Raw genomic sequence first — 20,756 nt, forward strand, 5'->3', positions numbered from 1 at the left:
TGTCTTAGATTAGACTTGTAAGAAGATCCTGTAGTCAGGGTGACTGCAACAACAGATACTCCTTTCTCACAGTTCTAGAGGTTAGATGTCCAAGATCAGGATGCCTTCAGGTTCAGAGCCTGATGTGATGAGTCCTCTGCCTGGCTTGTGGCTGCACCGTCTTGCTGAGGGCTCACATGGCCTCTCCTTTGTCCTCAAAGAAACAGAGAAAGGAAGCACTCCTAAGTGTCCCAGTCCTACAGTGAGGCCCCACCCCTCAAACTCATCTAAACATGACCACCTCCAAAGGCCTCTTCAGTGCTGTCACATTGGTTTAGGGTTCCAACATGTAAACTTTGGGATAACACTTTCCATCCATGACATGGTTTCATTGCACTTATGTTTTTAGAACTTGAATGTGTTGACGTGTTTCAAGGATAAGACTGAGTATATGTAGTGAACACTGAATAAGGCACGTTTGTCTCAGCTGGTGAAATGGAAAATTGTTTCTTCTTCCCTGTCTTACATTCAGGATTATCAAAGCGTAGAAGACAGCCAGAATGTTTCTGGAGTTTACTTTTAATATACTAATTAGTTTCTTCCTCTTCCCATTAAAAACAAGGTGGAAGATCTTCCAGAACAAGAAAAGAATATAGATGTTGTAGATGAGCTAGAAATACAGTATTATGAAATTCAGTTGGAGTTGTATGAGGTGAAATTTGAGATATTAAAAAATGAAGAGACACTTCTTGTTACCCAGTTGGACTCTATTAAAAGACTTATCAAAGGTAAACTTTATGTTTATATGTCAGAGTAAAATGTTGAAATTACATGTTTGAGGAAATCTAGACCAGTAATCTGTTAGTTCTTGTAAACTGCCTGTAACATCTGAGGGTTTTAAGTTTCTCTTCAGTATTTTTATTATTCAAATAACATATTCATTGTTGAACGTACAAGAAACAAAGAAAGAAAACCCCATGCCCATCATGTAGAGGTATGTAGTAAAAACAATTTGCTGTGTAACTGTAGGTGTTTTAAAATGTGCCATATATATGATATATATGGGTATCACTTTTTAAAACCCAAACTATACATTCTATTAAATAGCCTCATTTTAACCTAATATATAATAACCATCTACTCATTTTAAGTTATAAAAAATTTCAGAATTTTAATGGCTGCATAGTATTTCATTTTTACAGGCATACTGTGATTTCCAGTTTCTCACTGTCTTGAACAACAATGCAGCAGAGAATTTTCCTTTGCACGAACTTGCGTGCAGCACAAAGTACTGATAGTTTATGAAATAAATTTCTAAATATAGAACAGTTAGGTTAAGGACAATGTTTATTTTACATTTTTATCTGCTAAAATAGTACAAAAACCCTATGATTTGAAATACATTTTTCCTCACCCCTGTATTTTCTCATTTCTAACCTCATAATGCTTTCTAGAGAGACTGAGTTCAACAGGAGGTAGAGTGAGTCTCCTCTTAAGTTCTCTGGCTACTTGGTAGAAAAAAATCATCTCAAAGTTTTTATTTAATTACAAACAATTCTGATTTATATGTTTTATATGATTCACTGCCATTTATATTTATGAACTGCCCATTTTTCTTTGAAATGTATCCTTTTTTTCCTTTTGGCTGTTTTGAGAGGGGTCTTATATGTAGCTGTATATAGCTGGCCTTGAACTCGCTGAGTTTTCTTTCCTTAACCACCTGAGTGCCAGGATCATAGCTGTGCACGGCCACACCCCTCATCCATTTTACTTCATAGTGCTTACTTTTTCTAGTGCACAAAGTAATGGGTTTTATGATGACATTTTCATGCCTACATTTGTCACCCCAGTACCCTTCCTTGTTGTCCTCACCCCCATCCTTTTCCTCCCCCCAGATAGTTCCCTTTCTGCTTTCATTGTTATACACACACACACACACACACACACACACACACACACACACACATCCATTTGGTTGCACTTATATATGATTCTGTTTTTGTTTTTTGAGACTAAGTCTCACATAGTCTAGGTTGCTCTCAAACTTTGTACGTACCCAAGAATGACCTTAAATTACTCTTCCTGCCCCTACTTCCCAAGTGCTTGGATTAGAGGTGTATATCACCACATCCTGCTAAGTTGTTATATCTAGATTTTGCATATGGGAAAAATCATGCCATATTTGTCTTTCTTCTTTTGGAGTATTTGCTTTCTACATTAAAGATTTTATTCAGTTGTCACAATGTGGTAGGAATCAAACTTTTCTTCCCCAATTAAATTAGTCCCAGTCACTGATTTTATGAACATTCTCTCCTGCTTTGCGTGGCTGCACTGCATAGCTAGCCCTGCACTGGTTTGGATGGCAGCTAGCACTGCGATGGCCCTATGTTCTTTTCCACTCACTTGTGAGAGCCTTCTGGGGTGGGTTTTGTACTGCTGCTGTACCTGTGGAGCAAGTTTCAGCATCTGATGATGCGGGTACCCACCTCGATACTCTGCTTCTTCCATGTTCTCTGACTGTTTTCACTTCTTTATTCTTCCAGATGAACTTTAAAATCACTTTGGCAACTTTAAAACAGACAAAAACTCATGGAATTTTTATTGGGATTGTGCTTAAAATTAAAGATTACTTTTGGGAGAATTGTCGTCTTTGCAATTTTGAATCCTCCCACCCAAGATCATGGTAGGTCTCTCCATTTACTTAACGGTCTTTTCCCTAAAGTTTCTCCAAGTTTAATAATCTTCCTGCAGAATTTCAACATTTACTTTAGTCAAAACATTTAATTTTCAATACCTTTACAGTCATTTTAAGTTACAAACATTTTACAGATTTAAGGAGAAACTATTTTAAAAGGGTAATCTGGAAATCTGGAAGGATGCATGCCAAGTTTGTTCAAGGTGTTTTCATCTGTGATGGGACTTAGAAGGTTTGGGGAAGGTGAAGAAAACTTCTTTTTATCTGATGTGTTTTGTAGGATTTTGAATTGTTATAATAACCATGCAGTTTAAAAAAAATCAATATGTAAAAAACCCAGTGAGACACCTTCCTGATGGTGGTGTTTCATTTCTGGTGGGCAGTTTGGCAGTGGCTATAAAGAACCCTGAATATTCATATGCTAAGGAAGTAATGAGTAATATACATGAAGATTAATATGAAGGGATGTTTATCACAGTGAAATTGGAAATAATGGAACATTAGAACATTCTAACCGAGAATGCTTAAATTAGGGAATACTATGTGGCCATTAAAATTATATTTCCATTTCCATCACATGGAACATGTTCTCTTTGAACTCTAGATATGTGTGGCTCTATAAGAAGAATGTATATATATGTATGTAAATGCTAATAATGCTTTTCTTGGGTGGTAGAATTACGGTGGGCTTTACTTCCTTACATTTCAAAACATTTTAAAAATTACTCTTTATAGTAAAACATGCTTAAGAAAATTGTTAATACTTTTAGAGAAACAGGATGAAGTGGTCTATTATGACCCGTGTGAGAGTCCTGAGGAACTGGCAGTCATGGCCCATGGTGTGGAGCTGCACAGTGGTGAGAACAGGGAGGTGAGGGCGCTCAACCGGCAGCGCCAGCAGCTGGAGGCTCAGCGGGGCCGTATCTGTGCCAGGAGGGCCTACCTCAGGAACAGAAAGGTGAGTACCCATCAGACAGTTCCCTTCTAGGGTTTCTTTTTTAACAAAAGGTTAAAAGGCACTGAAAAGAAGGTTTTTACCTACCTAGTAATTTTTTCGTGTACCTATGTAGGTATCTGTGGCTACAGTTAAACTTATTTTATTTATGTTTGGTTGTTTGGTTGTTTTTGAGGCAGGGTTTCCCTGTAGCCCCAGCTGACCTGTAATTCTCTGTGTAGACCAGGCTGGCCTTGATCTCACGGAGATCTGCCTGCCTCTGCCCACTGAGTACTGGGGCTAAAGGTGTTTGCCACCATGCCCAACTCAGTTAAATGTATTCATTTTTTTAAAAGTATTTTTACTGATTCGAGAATTTCATATTACCTATATTTGATCATGTTCGGATCCCCTCCCCCTCTCCATCTTCACCTTACCCCTCCTGCTTCATGTCCTCTATTATTATTTTTTTTTAAGGCCTATCAAGTCTAATTTGTCTTTCCCAAATGTACTTGAGGGTCTATCCCTTGGAGTCTAGTCAGCCTACCACCAGGTATCACACCAGTAAGAAAAAACTGACTCTCCCTCTCCCAACATCCATCAAATGCCAATAGATCCTTAGCTAGGACTGGAGCTTCCTGCCCACCTCCCCCATCTGTGCTAAGGCCCTGTCTGGCTTGAGCTTTCACAGATCTTGTGCATGCTGTCATAAACACTATGGGTTCATAGGTACAACTACCCTGTGGTGTCCAGAAAACACAGTTTCCTTGTATTCACCCACCACCTCTGGCTTTTACAATCTTTGTGCCCCCTGCTTCTGCAGTGATCCCCGAGCCTTGGAAGGAGAGGGTACAATATAGGTGTCCCATTTAGTACTACATTTCTTTGTTTCTTTTGGATTTAAGCATTTACTGTAATATCTAGGTTTTAATTAGTTCATTCAGTAATTATTTGTCAAGTGCTCACTGTATACAGAATACTTTTATAATCAAAATAAAGAGCTGGGGGCTTGATGAGTTGGCTCAGCAGGTAAAAGTGCTTGCAGCCTAAGCCTGATGGCCTTACTTCAATCCCTAAAACCCATGGTGGAAGGAGAAAACTGACTCTTGAAAGTTGTCCTTTAACACACATGTATATCATACATGTGTTGTGCCCCTCATCATCTGCACACACACACACACACACACACACACACACACACACACACACTCGTAATAAATAAAAGAAAAAATTTTTAAAGGAGCTGGGCCTGGTTCAGGCCTATAATCCAAGCTACTTGAGAGGCTGAAGCAAATTCAAGGCCAGCCTGGACAACTTAATGAAATCCTGTCTTAAAATAAAAAAATACTAAAAAATAGCTGGAGATGTAATTCAATGCTAGAGCACTTGACTAGCATGCATGAAGTCCTAGGTTCAATCCCCAGGATCACAAAAAATAAAATAAAACTTAAAAATTACAGTGAGGTGCTGAAAAGATGGCTCAGTGGTTAAGAGCACTGGCTACTCTTGCAGAGAACCTGGGTTTGATTCCCAGTACCCACATGGCAGTTAACATCCATTCGTAACTCCAATTTCAGGGGAATCCAACACCCTCTTATGATCTTCTTGGGCACTGCCCAACACGGGTGTACTTACACATGTGCAGACAATACATGCATACACATAAAATAAAAATAATAAATAAAATATTAAAAAATTACAATGAGAGAAACTCTTTAATGATCAGCTATACAACAAGTATATTTGATTATAAATTATGAATTATAAGTCATTCACAGATATATTCATCTTATTTCAGACCTTATAGTGAGTGATTTTCTTTCTTAGCTCTAAAACATTAACATAAAAAGAAAAGCACTAAGAAATTTAATTTTTTCCAACAGAAAATTCCTATGAATGTCCATATTTATTGTGCTTTTCTTGTTGGAGTTTCAAATTCTGTTGTTTTGGGGATTGAACCAGGACCTTGTTAATGCCTGGCAAGTGCTACAGCCCAGACCCCCTTCCACTTTTCATTTCAAGATAGGGTCTTGCTAAGTTGCCCAAGCTAGCCTCAAACTTGAGATCTCCTCCTGTTTCAGCCTCCTGAGTGGCTTGGTTTACAGGCATTGCCTGGCTGTGACTTCTTTTTTAGCTTCTAAGAATGTTTATTACTTCCTAGCAAATGTAAATACTTTAAAAACATTTCCTAGAATAGTGCCCTTGCAAGTCTGTTTTGTATATTTAGGAGTATTTCCTCAGATGGCTGGAAGATCCATAGGCATTTCCCCTTGGCAGCCTTCACTTTCCAGGTAGCATTCCTTCCCCACCTCAGTCCAGAAGCTTGTGCACTGGAGTTCTGGAAAGACTGGCATTTGGAAAGCACTGAACAAACAGGATGGAAACTGAGATCAGGTTTGAGATCAGGTTTCAGAGGCTAACTTGGGTTGAAATCACAGTGCAGTGCCTTGGTAGACATGTAAACTTACAAAGGCAATTCTTTTTTCTTTTTTTAAAACATATTTTATTATTTTATGTGTATGAGTGTATTGCATGCATGTGTATAAGTGCACCCATGTCATGCAGTGCCCTTGGAGGTCAGAAGAAGGCATTGGAGTCCCTGGAACTGGAATTATGGAGGGTTGTTAGCTGCCATGTGGATACTGGGAATCAAACCCTGGTCCTCTGCAAGAGCAGTCAGTACTCTTAACTGCTGAGCTGTCGCTCCAGCCCCCTTCTTTTCTTTTTTTAAAAATTCATTTTTATTTATGTGTGTGTGTGTGCGCACACACGCATGTGTGTGCATGCATGGGCCTGTGCCTGTGCTTGTGTGTGTGCATGTGCATATAGGTGCCCTAGGAGGCCAGAAGAGGGTGTCAGATTCCCTGGAACTGGAGTTACAGGCAGTTGTAAGCTGCCCAATGTGGGTGCTGGGAACCAAACTCCTGTCCTCTGCTAGAGTGGCAGACACTCTAACCACAGAGCTGCCTTTTCAACCCTTGAAATTTCTTTTAAGCAAAGTTTTTCATCTGTTAAGAGGATAATAGTAATGATACAAAACTAATGATTAATGAGAGTAAAATGGAATTGAGGCTCGGACTTAAAACATGCTCAATAAATGTTTGTATTTTTACTGTGTTATTTTCCTTAAATATGAAGGGTTATGGTGAGTGGTGAGTGCTTAAGCATGGGAATAGTTTTGGGTTTTTTTTTGGTTTTTTTGAGACAGGTCTCCCTATAGCCCCAGCTGTCCTGGAACTCACTATGTAGACCAGGCTGGCCTTGAACTCACAGAGATCTGCCTGCCTCTGCCTCCTGAGTGCTGGGATTAAAGGTGTGCACCACCATGCCTGGCTATGGGTATAGTTTTTAACATAACATTCCAAGTATCTGTCAGTTGGCTATGCTTTCCTACTAGATGTGTTTGAAAATTAGTATTTATAACATAAAGAAATGCATCTAAACAATCACATTAAAGCACATCGTTAGGGGACTGGAGAGATGGCTTGGTGATTAACAACACTGGCTGCTCTTGCAGAAGATCTGGGGTCAGTTCCCAGCACCTACATGGCAGCCAACAAACATCTGTAACTCCAGTTCCAGGGGATCTGACACCCTCTTCTGGTTCCTGTGGGCACTGCACAACACAGGTGCACTTACATATCCAAGAAAAACACTCATATACATAAAATAAAAATAAATAAAATGTATTTTTTAAACCCTACATTGTTGGGGGCCTTTGAGATGGCTAAGCCTGTAAAGACATCTGCCACTGAGCCTGGTAAACTGAGTTTCAATCCCTGGGACCTACATGGTGCAAAGAGAGAAACAGCTTCTGCCAAGTTGTCCTTTGCCTCTACATGTGTGCTGTGGCAATGCTTTTTAAACACTTATGTTCCAGCCCATGATATTAAAAATCATGTGTGTGATTTTTATTATTCCATCAGGATCACTGCAAAGAAAATCATCGACTCAGATTGAAACAGGCTAAAGAAAGTATCAGATATTTTCATCAACATCATACTATCCAGATGGTGAGTACCAAGGGAAATGTTTTACAGTTAAATACTGTTCCACAATGGGCTAACCTGTGGAAACAATCGCCTCTGCTTTGGAACTCCAGCTGTCAGCTTTGCTCTGCCTGCTCTACAACTGGGATAGATAAGAGAGTGGGGCCACTTTCTTTCTGAAGACATGTATGACTAGAATTCTGAACAATTTACAAGTATATGTTTGTTTAAATATAGAAAAGAGACAAAATTAAAGAAGAGGAGCAAAAGAAAAAAGAATGGGTAGACCAAGAACGCCAAAAAACACTCCAGAGATTGAGAACATATAAAGAGGTAAGGTCTTAGAAAGAATCACTTCCCCTCCTTTTTCTGGGGAGATAAGTGAGTTTCACCCATCATAAGAGGAGCATAAAGGATTCTGAACAGATAACCAGAATATGGAATGCTTAAAAGACTATTATCATTAAAAAACAAAAATTTAGACGTCATAGTTTCAAAGCCACAATATAAAGCAACTGCTGGCTTTTATTTTTTTGAGACAGGCTTTCACTGTGTAGCCCAGGCTTGCCTTAAACTCACACTCCTCCTGTTTTAGGCACTCAACTGCTAGATTATGGTTGTGTGCTACCATGCCTGGATTGCTGTTTTTGACATTTAATGTTGGGGTTCCTCCTTTTCTTTCTGAATGGTGCTTTACTGTCCTCAGAGTTAGCTGTCTTTTCTCCTCTTTATATTTTTGTATGTGCATGTATGTTTGTGTGCATTCAAGTGGACACGTGCAGATGTGTATAAAGGCCAGAGAGCAACCTCAGGTGTCATTCTTCAGGAGCTGTCTACCTTGTTTCTAAGACAGGGTCTCTCATTAGCCTGGGACTCACCAATTAGGTGAAGATGGCTGGCAGCAAACCCCAGGGATCCATCTGTCTCTACCTCCCTAGCACTGGGATTATAGGCACCTGCCCCCATACCCAGAGCTTTTGTGTGGGTTCTGGAGATTTGAACTCAAGTCCTCATGCCTTGTATGGCAAGTAGTTTACCTAAGTAGCTATCTAGACCTTTTTTTCCCCTAAAATATCACCAAGAAGTATTGGTCATAAGTGTAACTGAAGTGCTCTGTTCAAAGTATATAGGTTTTGGGAGCTGGAGAGATGACTCAGTGGTTAAGAGGACTGGCTGCTCTTGGAGAGGACCCAGGTTCAGTTCCCAGCACCCACATGGTGGCTAACAACTCTCTTCTGACCTCTGTGAGCATTGCATGACATCGGCACACTTACAGACATTCAGGCAAAACCCTCATGCACATAAAATTTTTTTAAAAATAATGAAAAAAAAATTTAAGTATATAGGTTATTTTTTTCTTCTGTCCTTTTTGCTTTCTCTTTTTGTTTTTAAGATCTTTTTGTTTTATTTTATTTTGTTTGTGATAGGGTCTTGCTATGTAGGCTTGGAGCTCTAAGCAATCCTCCTTCCTCACTCATTCTCTTGAATAGTTGAGTCTGTAAGTATGTGCCACCACACTCTGGTGGGGTTTTTTGTTATTTGTTTTTTCCTTATGTAAATGCAGACTTATTTAAGAATATAATTGAATTTCTTGTCTATAAACTTATAAACCAGACTTGCTCTCATAATGCCTTCCTCCTCATAAAGACCCTGATGTAACTGGGCTGGATTGGGGTCTGCACATGAATCACAGTGGACAGGGTAAACGAAGGGAACCACATGAGTCCCAGGTGGATGTTCAGCAACAAGGCAGAGGAGAGCTGGTTGGTCCCTGACACCAGGTAGTATCAGTGGACACAATGGGATCAGTAGGGAGGAATGGCAGTGCAGCTCTTCAGTCCCTGACTCAGGCAGATCAGGGAGTTAACTGCTAATGCAGAAATCGACTTTTTAAATACAGATGGTGTAAAGATGTGAGGAAGAGTTTTACAGTGACAGAATCCTGAGCTCCAACAAGCTAGAATGAGGAGTTAAAGTCTAATGAGTCAATCTAAAACTGGGATATGTTACTGTTTTTAGTTTTTGTTTGTTTTGTTTTTAACACCCCTAATGGAGGTCACCATTTACAGAGGGTGGTGATAGGAAGGTGTCTGCATGGCTTAAACTCTTTGGAAGGGCCTTGGACAGTCTTGGGCACTCGAAACAAGTCCCAGTTGGTCAAAGCTCAACGTTTCTTTGCTTGGAAGAGGGAAGGCTGTTGGGGAAGATGGCCGGACTCTGAGCTTATCACAAATTGCACAATGTGTGCAGCTAATTTTCATTAATAGAATTGTAGTTATTCTTCGCTAGTTTCTTTAAGTGGAGTTCTGTTTTTGTGATTAATTTAATGACTTCATGGTCATGGTGTTATGTTGGCTAATTTATACCTTTTTTACCACCCCCTCCAGTATTTCTTTGTAGGATTGGGTTTAAGAGTTTATTATTTTTAGTTATGTGTATGTGTGTATATCTGTGTGGGTATGTGTAGGTGAGTGCAGGTGCCCACAGGGGCCAGGGGCATTGAATCCCCTCAGAACTGAAGTTACAGGTATTTGTGAGCCTCCTGACATGGGTGCTGAACTCAGGTCCTTCGTAAGAGCAGTAATTGCTCTTACCTGCTGAGCCAACTCTCCAACCCCTCCAATTGTAGGTTTTTTAAATTGTGAAAATGACTCTAAGCTTAAAGGTTAGAAAAAAAGTCAGTAGCCACACAGGGCTGGGAATGTAGTTCAGTGATAGCTTGCCTAACATGCACAGGGCCCTGGGTTTGAGCCCCAGTACCACAAAACAAAGCAAGACAAGGTAGCTGGGCATGATGGTATACATCTGTAATCACAGCCTTGAGAGGTGGAGGCAGAAGGCTCAGGAGTTCAAGGTCATCTTCACCATGAATTGGAGGCCAGTCTAGGCTACATGAGACTCTGTCTCAGGAAAACAAGAAACATCCACAGTCCTCTGTTACTCACTCTGCTGGAGCTTTTTGTAGCCCATTATGTTTATAGCTAGAACATCTCTTTTATAGCCTATTGTTTTCATTTAACACTGTTACATTATTTTCTCAGATGTTTAAGACTTTGCACTATTAATGATTTTTTGTGAAAAAATATACAGTATTTTGAATAATTTTTCCATAAGTTTTTCATCTAATTTCATATTTTTGGCATTTAGAGTTGCCCAGTTTTTCATGCTAAAATGTTATAATGGATGTTTTCATCTATATGCTTCCTTTGTCATCTTCCTTTTATTACAGAGAAAGTTATGTTTGGTCACTTTGTCAAAGAATGTGTTTGTTTTTTGTTTTTATTATATTTTTATTTTATGTTTATGAGTGTTTTGTATGCATGTATGTAAGTGCACCACTTGTGTGCAATGCCCACAGAGGTCAGAAGAGGGCATTGGATCTGCTGGAACTGGAGTTAACTGTTGGCTAGCCATCATGTGGGTGTTGGAAACCAAACCTGGTTCCTCTGCATAGCTGAGCCATCACTAGCTGGTCACTCACTATGTAGACCAGACTGGCCTCTGCCTCTGCCTCCTAAGTGCTGGGATTAAGGCCAGCCTTGGTTTTGTTTGCTTTGTTTTTTTTATAGATTGGGCTTCACTTTGTAGCCCAGCCTGGCCTGGAACTCACTATGTAGCCTAGATTGGTCTCAAATACAAGGCAGTGTTCCTGGACCATGACTAGCTAGGTCTTTCAGTCTTTTTTTCCCCATTTTTAATTGAATTTTTGCAATTTTCTTGCAATATAGTTTGATGGCATTTGGATCTGCTCCCTTCTCCACCTCCTCCCACTGCCTCCAGTCCAATTTAATGGATTCTCTTATATATGTAATATGGCCCATAGAGTATATGATTTGTATTCCCCAATGTCCTTTAGTGCAGATCCATTCACTGGACCCACCCTGTATGAAACTGTCTTTCCCCACTCCCAGCCAGCAGTCATCAATTGCCAAAAGTTCCTTAGGTTGGGCTGGGATTTCTTACCTACTTCCCCATGTCTATGCTGGGATTTTGTCTGGTTTGGGCTTGCATAGGATTTGTGCATACTGTCACCCTTGCTGTGAGTGAGTTCATATGAGTAACTGACAGGTGTTTGGAAGACTGTTTCCTTGTGGTCTTCCACCACCCCTGACTCTTACCATCTTCTATTTTTTTTCCAAATATTTTATCTATTATTTTTATTTTATGTGTATGAGATGAGTATATTGACTCCATGTAAGTGTACCCATGTTGTTCAATGCCCAAGGAGGTCAGAAGGTATTGGATCCCCTGGAACTAGAGTTACAAACTGTTATTAGCCACCATGTGCTTGCTGGGAAATGAATCTGGGTCCCTCTTAACTGCTGAGCCATCTCTTCAGCCCCCCCACCCTTTTTTTTTTTTTTTTTTTTTTTTTTTGAGATAGGGTCTTTTTGTAGTGTCAGCTGGTCTGGAACACGCTGTAGACCAGGCTAGGCTCAATCTTACAGATATCCATTTGCTTCTCTGTCTCCTGGGGGCTAAAGTTAAAGGTGTGTGCTACTATGCCTGGCTAAGTGCTTCTTTTTTTTTTTTTCCGGTCTTTTTGAGACAGGGTTTCCCTGTAGCCCCAGCTGTCCTGGAACTCACTGTGTAGACAAGGCTGGCCTTGAACTCACAGAGATCTGCCTGCCTCTGCCTCCTGAGTGCTGGGATTAAAGGCGTGCGCTACCACGCCCAGCTAGGTGCTTCTTTTTTAACTCATGAAAAATAGTAGCAAGGATGGTTGTTTCAGTGTCCAGAAGGCACTCTGTGAATTAGAACAACCTGTGCATATGTCAGTGTTTACAGATTTGTCTGCAGAGTTGCAGCCTTTTGATGATATTCTGTGGCCAATTTCTCACTAGTTTTTCATTCATAGAAACGCACAGCACCATCTGCACTGAAAACAACTTACTCAGAACGAGTGGCTCCAGATCTATCTAGGGGATGCTCCCAGAAGAGGTCCTCAACAGCCTCTCAGCTAGTGACAGTAGCTTATCCTGCCTCCAGAAGCGGAAGTATTCCTCCCTCACCTGAAGTTAGTGATGTGAAAGCCCCTGAGCGTCAAGACCACCACAGGGACATTCCTGTCCAGGTTTTTGTTCCAGTTGGTGACCAGACCCTTTCTGGATCCAGTGAGGAACTGTCACCACCACAAGCTCCTCCTCTTCCTCCCTCTCCCCCACCACCCCCTCTCCCCACTGTGTCCTCATCTTCTCAAGTTGCCACTCATCAGGATTTAGGACTCAGGACTTTAGTGACAGAAGACCAGCCCCTCCCTCTAGTGTGTGAGGCACCTGCTGGAAGACCTCGTAATTGCTTGGAGGATTTTCACCGTCCAGGTAATCTGCTGCAATTCTGCCCTCCACTCCCCATCAGTTTTTTTTTTTTTTTTTTTTGTCTTTTTGAGACAGGGTCTCCCTGTGGTCCCAGCTGACCTGAACTCACTATGTAGATCAGGCTGGTCTTGAACTCACAAAGATCCGCCTGCCTCTGCCTCCCAAGTGCTCGGATTAAAGGCGTGCGCCACCATGCCCTGCCCCCATCAGTTTTTAAGCTGTTGAAGTATAGCCTTAGAAGCCATCGGCTTCAAATCAGAATCTTTTTTTTTTTTTTTTTTTTAATGTGTATGCCTGTATTGCCTGCATGTGGGTAAGTGTCTGTGTCGTGCAATGCCTGAGGAGAACAGAAAAGGCTGTCGCATGCCCTGGGTCTGGAGTTATGGACAGTTGTTAGCTGCCATGTGGGTGCTGGGATTCAAACCCCGGTCTTCTGCAAGAACAACCAGTGTTCTTAACCACTGAGCCATCTCCCCAGCCCCTCAAATCAGAATTAAAAAAAAAATTCTTTAGTCTTAAAATATCCCAGTATTGGTTGCCTTGAGTTAATTACTCTTTTATTGCAGTTAATACAAGTGAAATTAAGTTTAGCAGATACTAACTTGGCCTGACAAAACATCTCTGCATTTACTGGTTGTGTGGCACATGGCATTTCCAAGGCTGTTAAAGAATCAGTCTATTTCAGGTTTCCTCAAACTTCAGCATGGATTTGAGTTCTGGCAATATTTTTCAGCATAGTTTTAAATGATGTTTACTGTTGCATCTCTGAGTCCTTTACAGAACTGAAGTGTTGGATTTAAGGGGGAATATTGCTCGGGAATTATTCTAGAGGAATAACAGCCAATGTGTAGACTGACAGATAAAAAAGTGGGCCACCTTTATCTTCACACTGAATATACTCGAACATTTGTTTAACGAGGGCTGTGTTCTCATGTATAATTCTAATTATGGCTTTAGACACTGGCTATTGAGCGAGACCAGCCTGACTTGTCAAGACTTGGAGCCTGTTCCATTGAGGAGGGTGTTTTAGAGAAATCCTAGTAAAATGCTATGTTCTTGCTCCAGCTGCTCCACCTAGAACACACAAGGTCATCTGGACAGGGATGAGCATGAAGCCCATGCAATGGTCAGTCCCATGCTGGTTCTGGTTAATCGAGCATTCTGATTATTCTGAGCTCAGGGCTTCTCTGCATCCAGAACAAGGTGCAGTGAAAATGCTGAGGTGACACACAAACAACCCCTGCCTGTAGGGTTTGCAGTATCACATGAATGTGACAGAAAAGTCAGATTTTGGATGGGGGAGCTAGTCCCAGCCCAGGTTTAATGCACACAGTTTTGGGGAGCTCTGTCAATTCACAGACAGTACTCTATCACACTAGAGAGTGAGAGAGTGTGAATGAGAACCAAAGAGTGCCCTTGATTGTGGAACCTGCTTTATCACTCCTAGACCAGGACTGCAGTTGGGAGGTCCAGAATGAAACAGTCCTTGTTAGCCATAGCCCAGTTTACAATCTCCAACTAGAAATGACTGTTAATCTTGAAGGCTTGCCTAGAAGATGTCTAAATTAGTGCTACAGTCTGTGTCCAGCAGGTCACAAAGATTTTATCCTCTCAGGGTCTCAGAGTAAAAAAATAGCTTCTCATCAGTGCCTTGGAACTCTGAGCTAATTTGTGTTTTGACTGCATTTCACAGTCTCAAAAATAGAGCACATAGCCACCTCAGGGTGAGGTAGGTGGAATTAAACATACTGTGTACAGGAAATGTGCCAGCACCTCCTCTCCTGGTCCATTGAGCTGCTGACGAGCATTTCACTTCATCCTTTCTGTGTGTGGAAACCTACTGGCTTCATTATCACAAAATGAATCACTGACTAACTTCCAAGGCTGAAGTTAGAGAATACAGCAGGATACACTTTAAGATGTTTGTATGTGGGAAGGGAAATGGAGGAGGCACAGTCCTGAGGGAGCTTAGTCACACCAGCAGGTGGATTGTTTCTACCGCAGGCATCCTTAATTCTTTAGGGTATCTTTAAAAAGTCATTTCAACAAATGTATTTGAAGAAGTTAATGGAGTCAAGAGAAAACAGTTACTAAACTGTCCTGATAGAAACAGGAAGCTTATTGTCGATGTGACACATAATCAGTGCACTGTTCATTGGCTCAATGGAATGACGTGTATTTGTTGAAATCCATTAACTGGTATGTTTTCCTGGAAGCCTGGTTTTTAGTCATACTTGTTGTGTTTGCTCAGCTTCAGGCTCTATGGATGAAGTGTTGGCCTCTCTACGGCAGGGCAGAACCCCTCTCCGGAAAGTAGAAGCTCCCACCTTACTCTCTCCCCACACCTCAGTCAATGAACAACTTCTAGCTGCCATCAGGCAGGGGGTCCGACTAAAGAAAGTCCACCCGGACTCAAGTGTGGACCCCAGCAAGAAGCCCAGCAGTGACCTGGAGAGGAGCATCCGGGCAGCACTGGAAAGAATCAAGAGAGTGTCTGCTGACTCAGAGGAGGACAATGATGAACAGAGCCCTGGCGAGTGGGACCGCTAAGGTCTTCTCCAGATGACAAAAGCAGACAGATCTATAACATCTGGAGCATCAAGGCTTGCATCAGACACTGGGCTTGGATGTTGCAGCCTTAAATCTGGGGAGGACAACAGAGGTGTGACCATCATACACCAACCCATAGATGGATGGGTTGAATGTGGAACCTGTAGTGCCTCTGGTCTGAAGAAGAGTACTTAGAACTCACCATGCCTACCTGACTCAGGAAGGTTACAGCACTCTGATAAACAGCACATTAGACTACTGACCATGTACTCCTGGGTGTATGAATAGTGGCTCCTCAGATTTAAAGGCTCAAATGTGAACATTATTTTAACAGTAATCAGAATAAATTGCTTATATTCCAGAATTATTTTAAATATTTAAATTTATATTATCAAGCACTCTATAAAATCAATAAACTACTATTTATGATGCATCTATGTTGTAGGGAAATGGAAGCAGGGTCTGCCTGGGTGTTTCCTAAGGTTTTAGATGAGTGTTTAGTTGAGCAAGTACTAAGGGCACAAGAACAGTGTTGCTGACTTCATGAACTGGTCTTACACCAGGGTCTTCTCTCCTTTGTGTACAGTTAGGAAAGAGGAGGATACCAATACAAAGAAGCCTATTCATTGCTCAGACTGCCCAGGTGTTCCTATAACCTCATTACCCTAACTCTTGGGTCATCAATCCTAGGTTTCTATCAAACAAAATGAACCTGATTTCCTTGTTTCCAAAGGAAAGTCCTATTGTAGACCACAAAGTTGCCCACTTCCAGTTTCTTCTTGACTCAGTCTGGCCTATACCAACCTGGCATTGCTGGGAGGAATTTTGAGTCCTTCAGCTGCTGTGCCTGGACCTGCCTCCATGGCCTGACTGGAGATCCTGCAGTATGGCCACTGTTGGGCTGCACATGGGGCCTACCACCTGTCCCACGTCCCCAGAGCTCAGACTGCCTGAAGGCAGCTCTTTCCCAGCCTGGCCTTGACCTCACTGATGTGTGGCAAGTCAGCACTGGGGCACACTGGCCCTGTGCTCACGGTTCCCTCACGGGTGCCCAAAGGTGTTCAGTTGGGGGCTGGGGAGACGTGCCCTGCAGGCTGCTTGCTGGGCTTCAGTTCCATACCTCTAAGGCAGCTCAAGTGTCTTCGCCTCAGGCCTCCTTCACTACTGGAGGCAGCAAATTATTCCTCTGAAAATAATTTGATATTTGAAAAATGGCAAAATCAACTTTGTGGGACTTCAGCTTATTTTTAGTTTGGCATTGTTTTTGCTTTCACTCTGCATTGTAGTTTCGGTATTGTAAGAGTCCAGGGAGCATATTCAGGTTCAGATAATTCTCAGAGTTTGCTTTTGAGGGGCTGCCTTTGAAAAAGCGACTTAAAAATTGTTCTCAAAGTTCTTTGTTGATTATCTTGGTGCAGTGGAGAGGTGAGGGCAGAAAGATCATGAGTCTGAGGTCAGCCTAGGCTACAGTGTGAGACCCTGTCTCAAGAAAATAAAGTTCCTGGTCCAGTTATGTCTGTAGCGTTACAAAACTTCTCTAGAACTTTCATTTAGCCCTTGCCTGCCTTCTTTCAGGTAAGTCCTGATGTAAATCCATACTCTGGCTTCTGAGATTCAGAGCCATGGAGAGGAAACTCCTATTGTTTGACTCCAAACCTTCCAATCCACTCTCCAAAGTGCTGCTAATCAACCCTTTGCCTTCCTGCCTTTCCAACCTACTCAGGGTAAGGGCTAGCCCTGCTGCCTGGTACACAAGTCCTCAGAGGCCTGGCTGCTGTTCCTTGGGCAGCACCCTTCCCCACTGCAGATCTTAATCTAGTGCCCCCCCAGATAACCCTTCTCTGAAGCCTAAGTACCTGGAATTTGCACCCCTCTTCTTCCTTGTCCTGACAAACTCAAATGCATTCTTCAGTCTCAATCTCATATCTTTCTCCTCTGATGTCTTCCTGACCCCTTTTCCCTCACATGACCACTGAGCCTTGTTTCTGGTATCAGTGTTGCTACCTGTCTTGTCCACAGCATTGAATACAAAAGTAGTCCTTGGGTCAAGGCTATAACTTGGTACAGTGCTTCCTTTGCATGCATGAAGCCTTAGCATCATATGTAGCCTGGCTTAGTGGTACATGTCTATAATTCCAGCACTTGGGAAGCAGAGGTAGGAGGATCAGGAGTTCAAAGTCATCCCTGGCTACATAATTACATACATACATAGGTAGCCCAGTGGGGTCATGTTTCATACAGAGCTGTTTAGGGACGGATATGGTCCTCGAGTGGCCATATGCACTGGCAGCATCCTCTGAATTGTTCCAGAGCAAAAACCTGAGCTGTACAATCAGATGGATTCATTCATTTGAATAATCATTTTAATCAGAAATCAAACAAGTTGTGGTAGGAGAATGAAAGGTTTTTGATTAATGACCACACATCCTGTGAAACCATGTATAACATTTAGCGAGCAGAGATTTTAAACCTCAGGTATGTGGAGTCATGTGATTATCTTAGTGTTCTGTTGCTGCCCAGACAAGTTACTACAAATGCATAAATGCAAAGGCTTTTAGACAACGTGAGCGATAAATAATGCCTAGTTTAAAAAAAAATCAGATGTTAACCTACTGACAAATTATACATATAACTAGCTCAAGGAATATATGTCTAGGCAAGGTTTATCTGAGAACGTTTGGTCTTTGCCCAAGCTTTATCTACATGGTACACGGTAATTAAAAGGACCAGCCTGGTGGAACTAACCTTGGGTGTTTAACAGCCATACTTTGAGGTCTATACTAATTTGTTCAGAGAGACTTAAAGGACAGTTTTTGCTCCTTGCCCTCCAAGGTCGACTAAGCTCCAGAGGACTATGAGCATCTCTCAGAATGTCCTGTTAACTGCAGTGAGTAACCTGTCCTCTTGATCAAGGAGGCCAATGGAGACCCCATAAAATGGACTTGAACCAGTGTCCAGTCTACAAAGGGGGAGGGTCAACACAGAGGAAACATTTCTTCCATGCTTCCAAGCGAAGCCAGCCATGGTCGAGCAGGACCTTTGACTTGTCTTCACATAAATGCAACTGGTAATAGAAAGGAGCCAGGGGTTCCTCCCAAGCCCGTGTGACCCCTGAGGAACAGATCTTCAAATGGCCTTCAGAGTAAAAATAAATTGGTTTATCTGGGCCAACTGTATGGTCTTCAACACCCAAAAGGAAAGCATAACCAAAGGAAAGTATAACCAAAGATTAAAGGGGTCAATATAATTTTTTAAGAGTCCATGTGTATAGCTAACGGCTACATAACAAGAAACAATACCAGACAGGAGATACCTTCCTTTGAGTTATTGGCCAGGATGGCTCAAGAGACTCCCAGGCAGTAACCCAGCATAGAACTGGGAAAATGAACAGCAGACCCCATCTTATCTAAAGGAATATTGAAAAACAAGGACCCAGGTAGGCTGACTAGATTCAGAAGATGGACAAGCACTGGGGAATGCCTGGGGGCGCTGACAACAGTGGAAGGTAACAGGGATGACAGAGTATATTGGCTCCAGTGTGTGTGTTGGGGGGGGGAGGCTATGGGAGGGTGTCATTTGGGAAGTGGGTATATAGATAAATAAGATTGTTTGGGATGTTCTATATGATATACACACACAAAAATCAACAAATAAAAAAATGAGGAAGAAGCATAAAAATTTGCTTCATGTTAATTAGTAGAGGTGAAAAAATTACCATTGAAATCTACCTGATGACTTTATATCAATACTCAGATGCTAAGGATCCGAGTGTAACTGACTGTGACTAGTAATAATCAGATAATAGAGATTAGAGACGCATGTGCAAACATCTGTTAGTAGCATTAAAAATGAGTTTTTCTAGACCCAGGGTACTCATTCCTTTGTAAGTTAATAAATGTACATAACGATGTTAAAAAAAGAGTTTTTCTGTAGGAAACAGTATATTTTAAAATGAAATGGAGATCTTTTTTAAAGGTTAAAACCTCATTCAATTTTATGTCTTATAGGGTTTATGACGAGTTCAATATTGTATAACTATTAATTCAACTGTGAACCTAAACATTTACAGCCACTTTTGGAAAAAGATGCATCTTTGCTCTGGAAATTGTTATTGAAAATGTTAAAGATGTAATGAAATGCTTCTTCTAATCATGTGGTTACAAAATAAATAATAAAATAAAATAAAATAAAAGCACACACTATTTGCTTATTAGGATCTCAAAAAGCCCAGGTTGGTCTCGAGCTCACTACGTAGCTGAGGATGACCTTGAGTTCCTGATCCTCCTGCCTCTACCTCCCAAGTACTGGGTTTACAGACAGGCATGTGCCACTGTGCTGGGCTAACACATATTTATTCACAGAGCTCTGAAGGTCAGAAGTCTGACATGGGTCTTACCAGCTAAAATCAAAGTTTCAGTAGGACTGCACTTTCTGAAGGCTCCATTCTCTCTCCTTTCCTGGTTTCTACATGTTACCTGAGTGTTGGGTCTCCGGGACCCTCATAATTGTGGCATAATTTATGACGAGGCCTATTGTAACTTCCTGAGCCTGACTAAAGTTTGGCGACCTGTCTCTGGCCGGTCACTTCCTCATGGAGGTGACTCAGCAGGGCCCAACCTCGGACTGCCTCTCCCCAAACACAGCTGGCATGGCCAATTCCCAGTGGCTCACAGCCATTGCCCCAGATGACATACACCTTTGCCCTTCCCTTTTCCACACCCCTTTTTGTTTAAACTATATAAGGTAATGCCTGATGCAATAAAGTGAGTTCCTGCCTCGACAAGACTCCCGACTCGGTGTGGTTTTTGAGTCGCCGACACTCACCATCCCGCTCAGCCCCTAGGAGAGGAACACAGGCTGGTCCTGGCCTCTCTCCCTGTGCAGTACCTGTCGGAGAGCGATCCGACCCCCGAGTTCCTTTGCTTGTGTTCCCTTCCTGTCTCCAAGGCAGCAGTTTGTCTCTCCCTGACCCTTCTACCACCATCAAATCTCTTTCTGACCCCTGCCTGGAAGGGGTCTCTGCCTATAAGAACTCGTGATTATACAGGATTCACCCACACAGTGTGTGTGGCTTCCCACTTGAAGGTTCCTTTTTCTTTTTAACAGTCATTGGTTCCAGGGATTAGGATGTGGATCTCTCTAAGGCATTTGTTAGAAGGCAGATTGCCAGCCTGGTCTAGGGGGAAGGCCCAAAGGGTGAAGGCCCAGTGCAGAGCATTGTAGACACAATGCAAACAGACAGACAGGACAGGGAAAAGGGAAGGAAGAATACACCAGTCTGCCGTACAGAC

The 20,756-nt window shown here is 41.9% G+C and overlaps 1 protein-coding gene across 1 annotated transcript in view; it reads left to right on the plus strand.

Annotated features, from left to right (window-relative positions):
• Window positions 1-18,125, plus strand: part of Whamm (WASP homolog associated with actin, golgi membranes and microtubules) — a 28,361-nt gene extending 10,236 nt beyond the window's left edge. The window contains exons 5-10 of the mRNA XM_008844428.3: window positions 602-767; window positions 3,445-3,632; window positions 7,535-7,621; window positions 7,835-7,930; window positions 12,456-12,918; window positions 15,167-18,125. Coding sequence (XP_008842650.1) covers window positions 602-767; window positions 3,445-3,632; window positions 7,535-7,621; window positions 7,835-7,930; window positions 12,456-12,918; window positions 15,167-15,465 — 1,299 coding nt within the window. The 3' untranslated portion in view covers window positions 15,466-18,125. The remainder of the gene's footprint in view (window positions 1-601; window positions 768-3,444; window positions 3,633-7,534; window positions 7,622-7,834; window positions 7,931-12,455; window positions 12,919-15,166) is intronic.
• The last annotated feature ends 2,631 nt before the right edge of the window (window positions 18,126-20,756 follow it).

This window comes from Nannospalax galili, unplaced genomic scaffold (assembly GCF_000622305.1).
Source record: "Nannospalax galili isolate Female #2095 unplaced genomic scaffold, S.galili_v1.0 scaffold902, whole genome shotgun sequence".
Classification (NCBI taxonomy): domain Eukaryota; kingdom Metazoa; phylum Chordata; class Mammalia; order Rodentia; family Spalacidae; genus Nannospalax; species Nannospalax galili.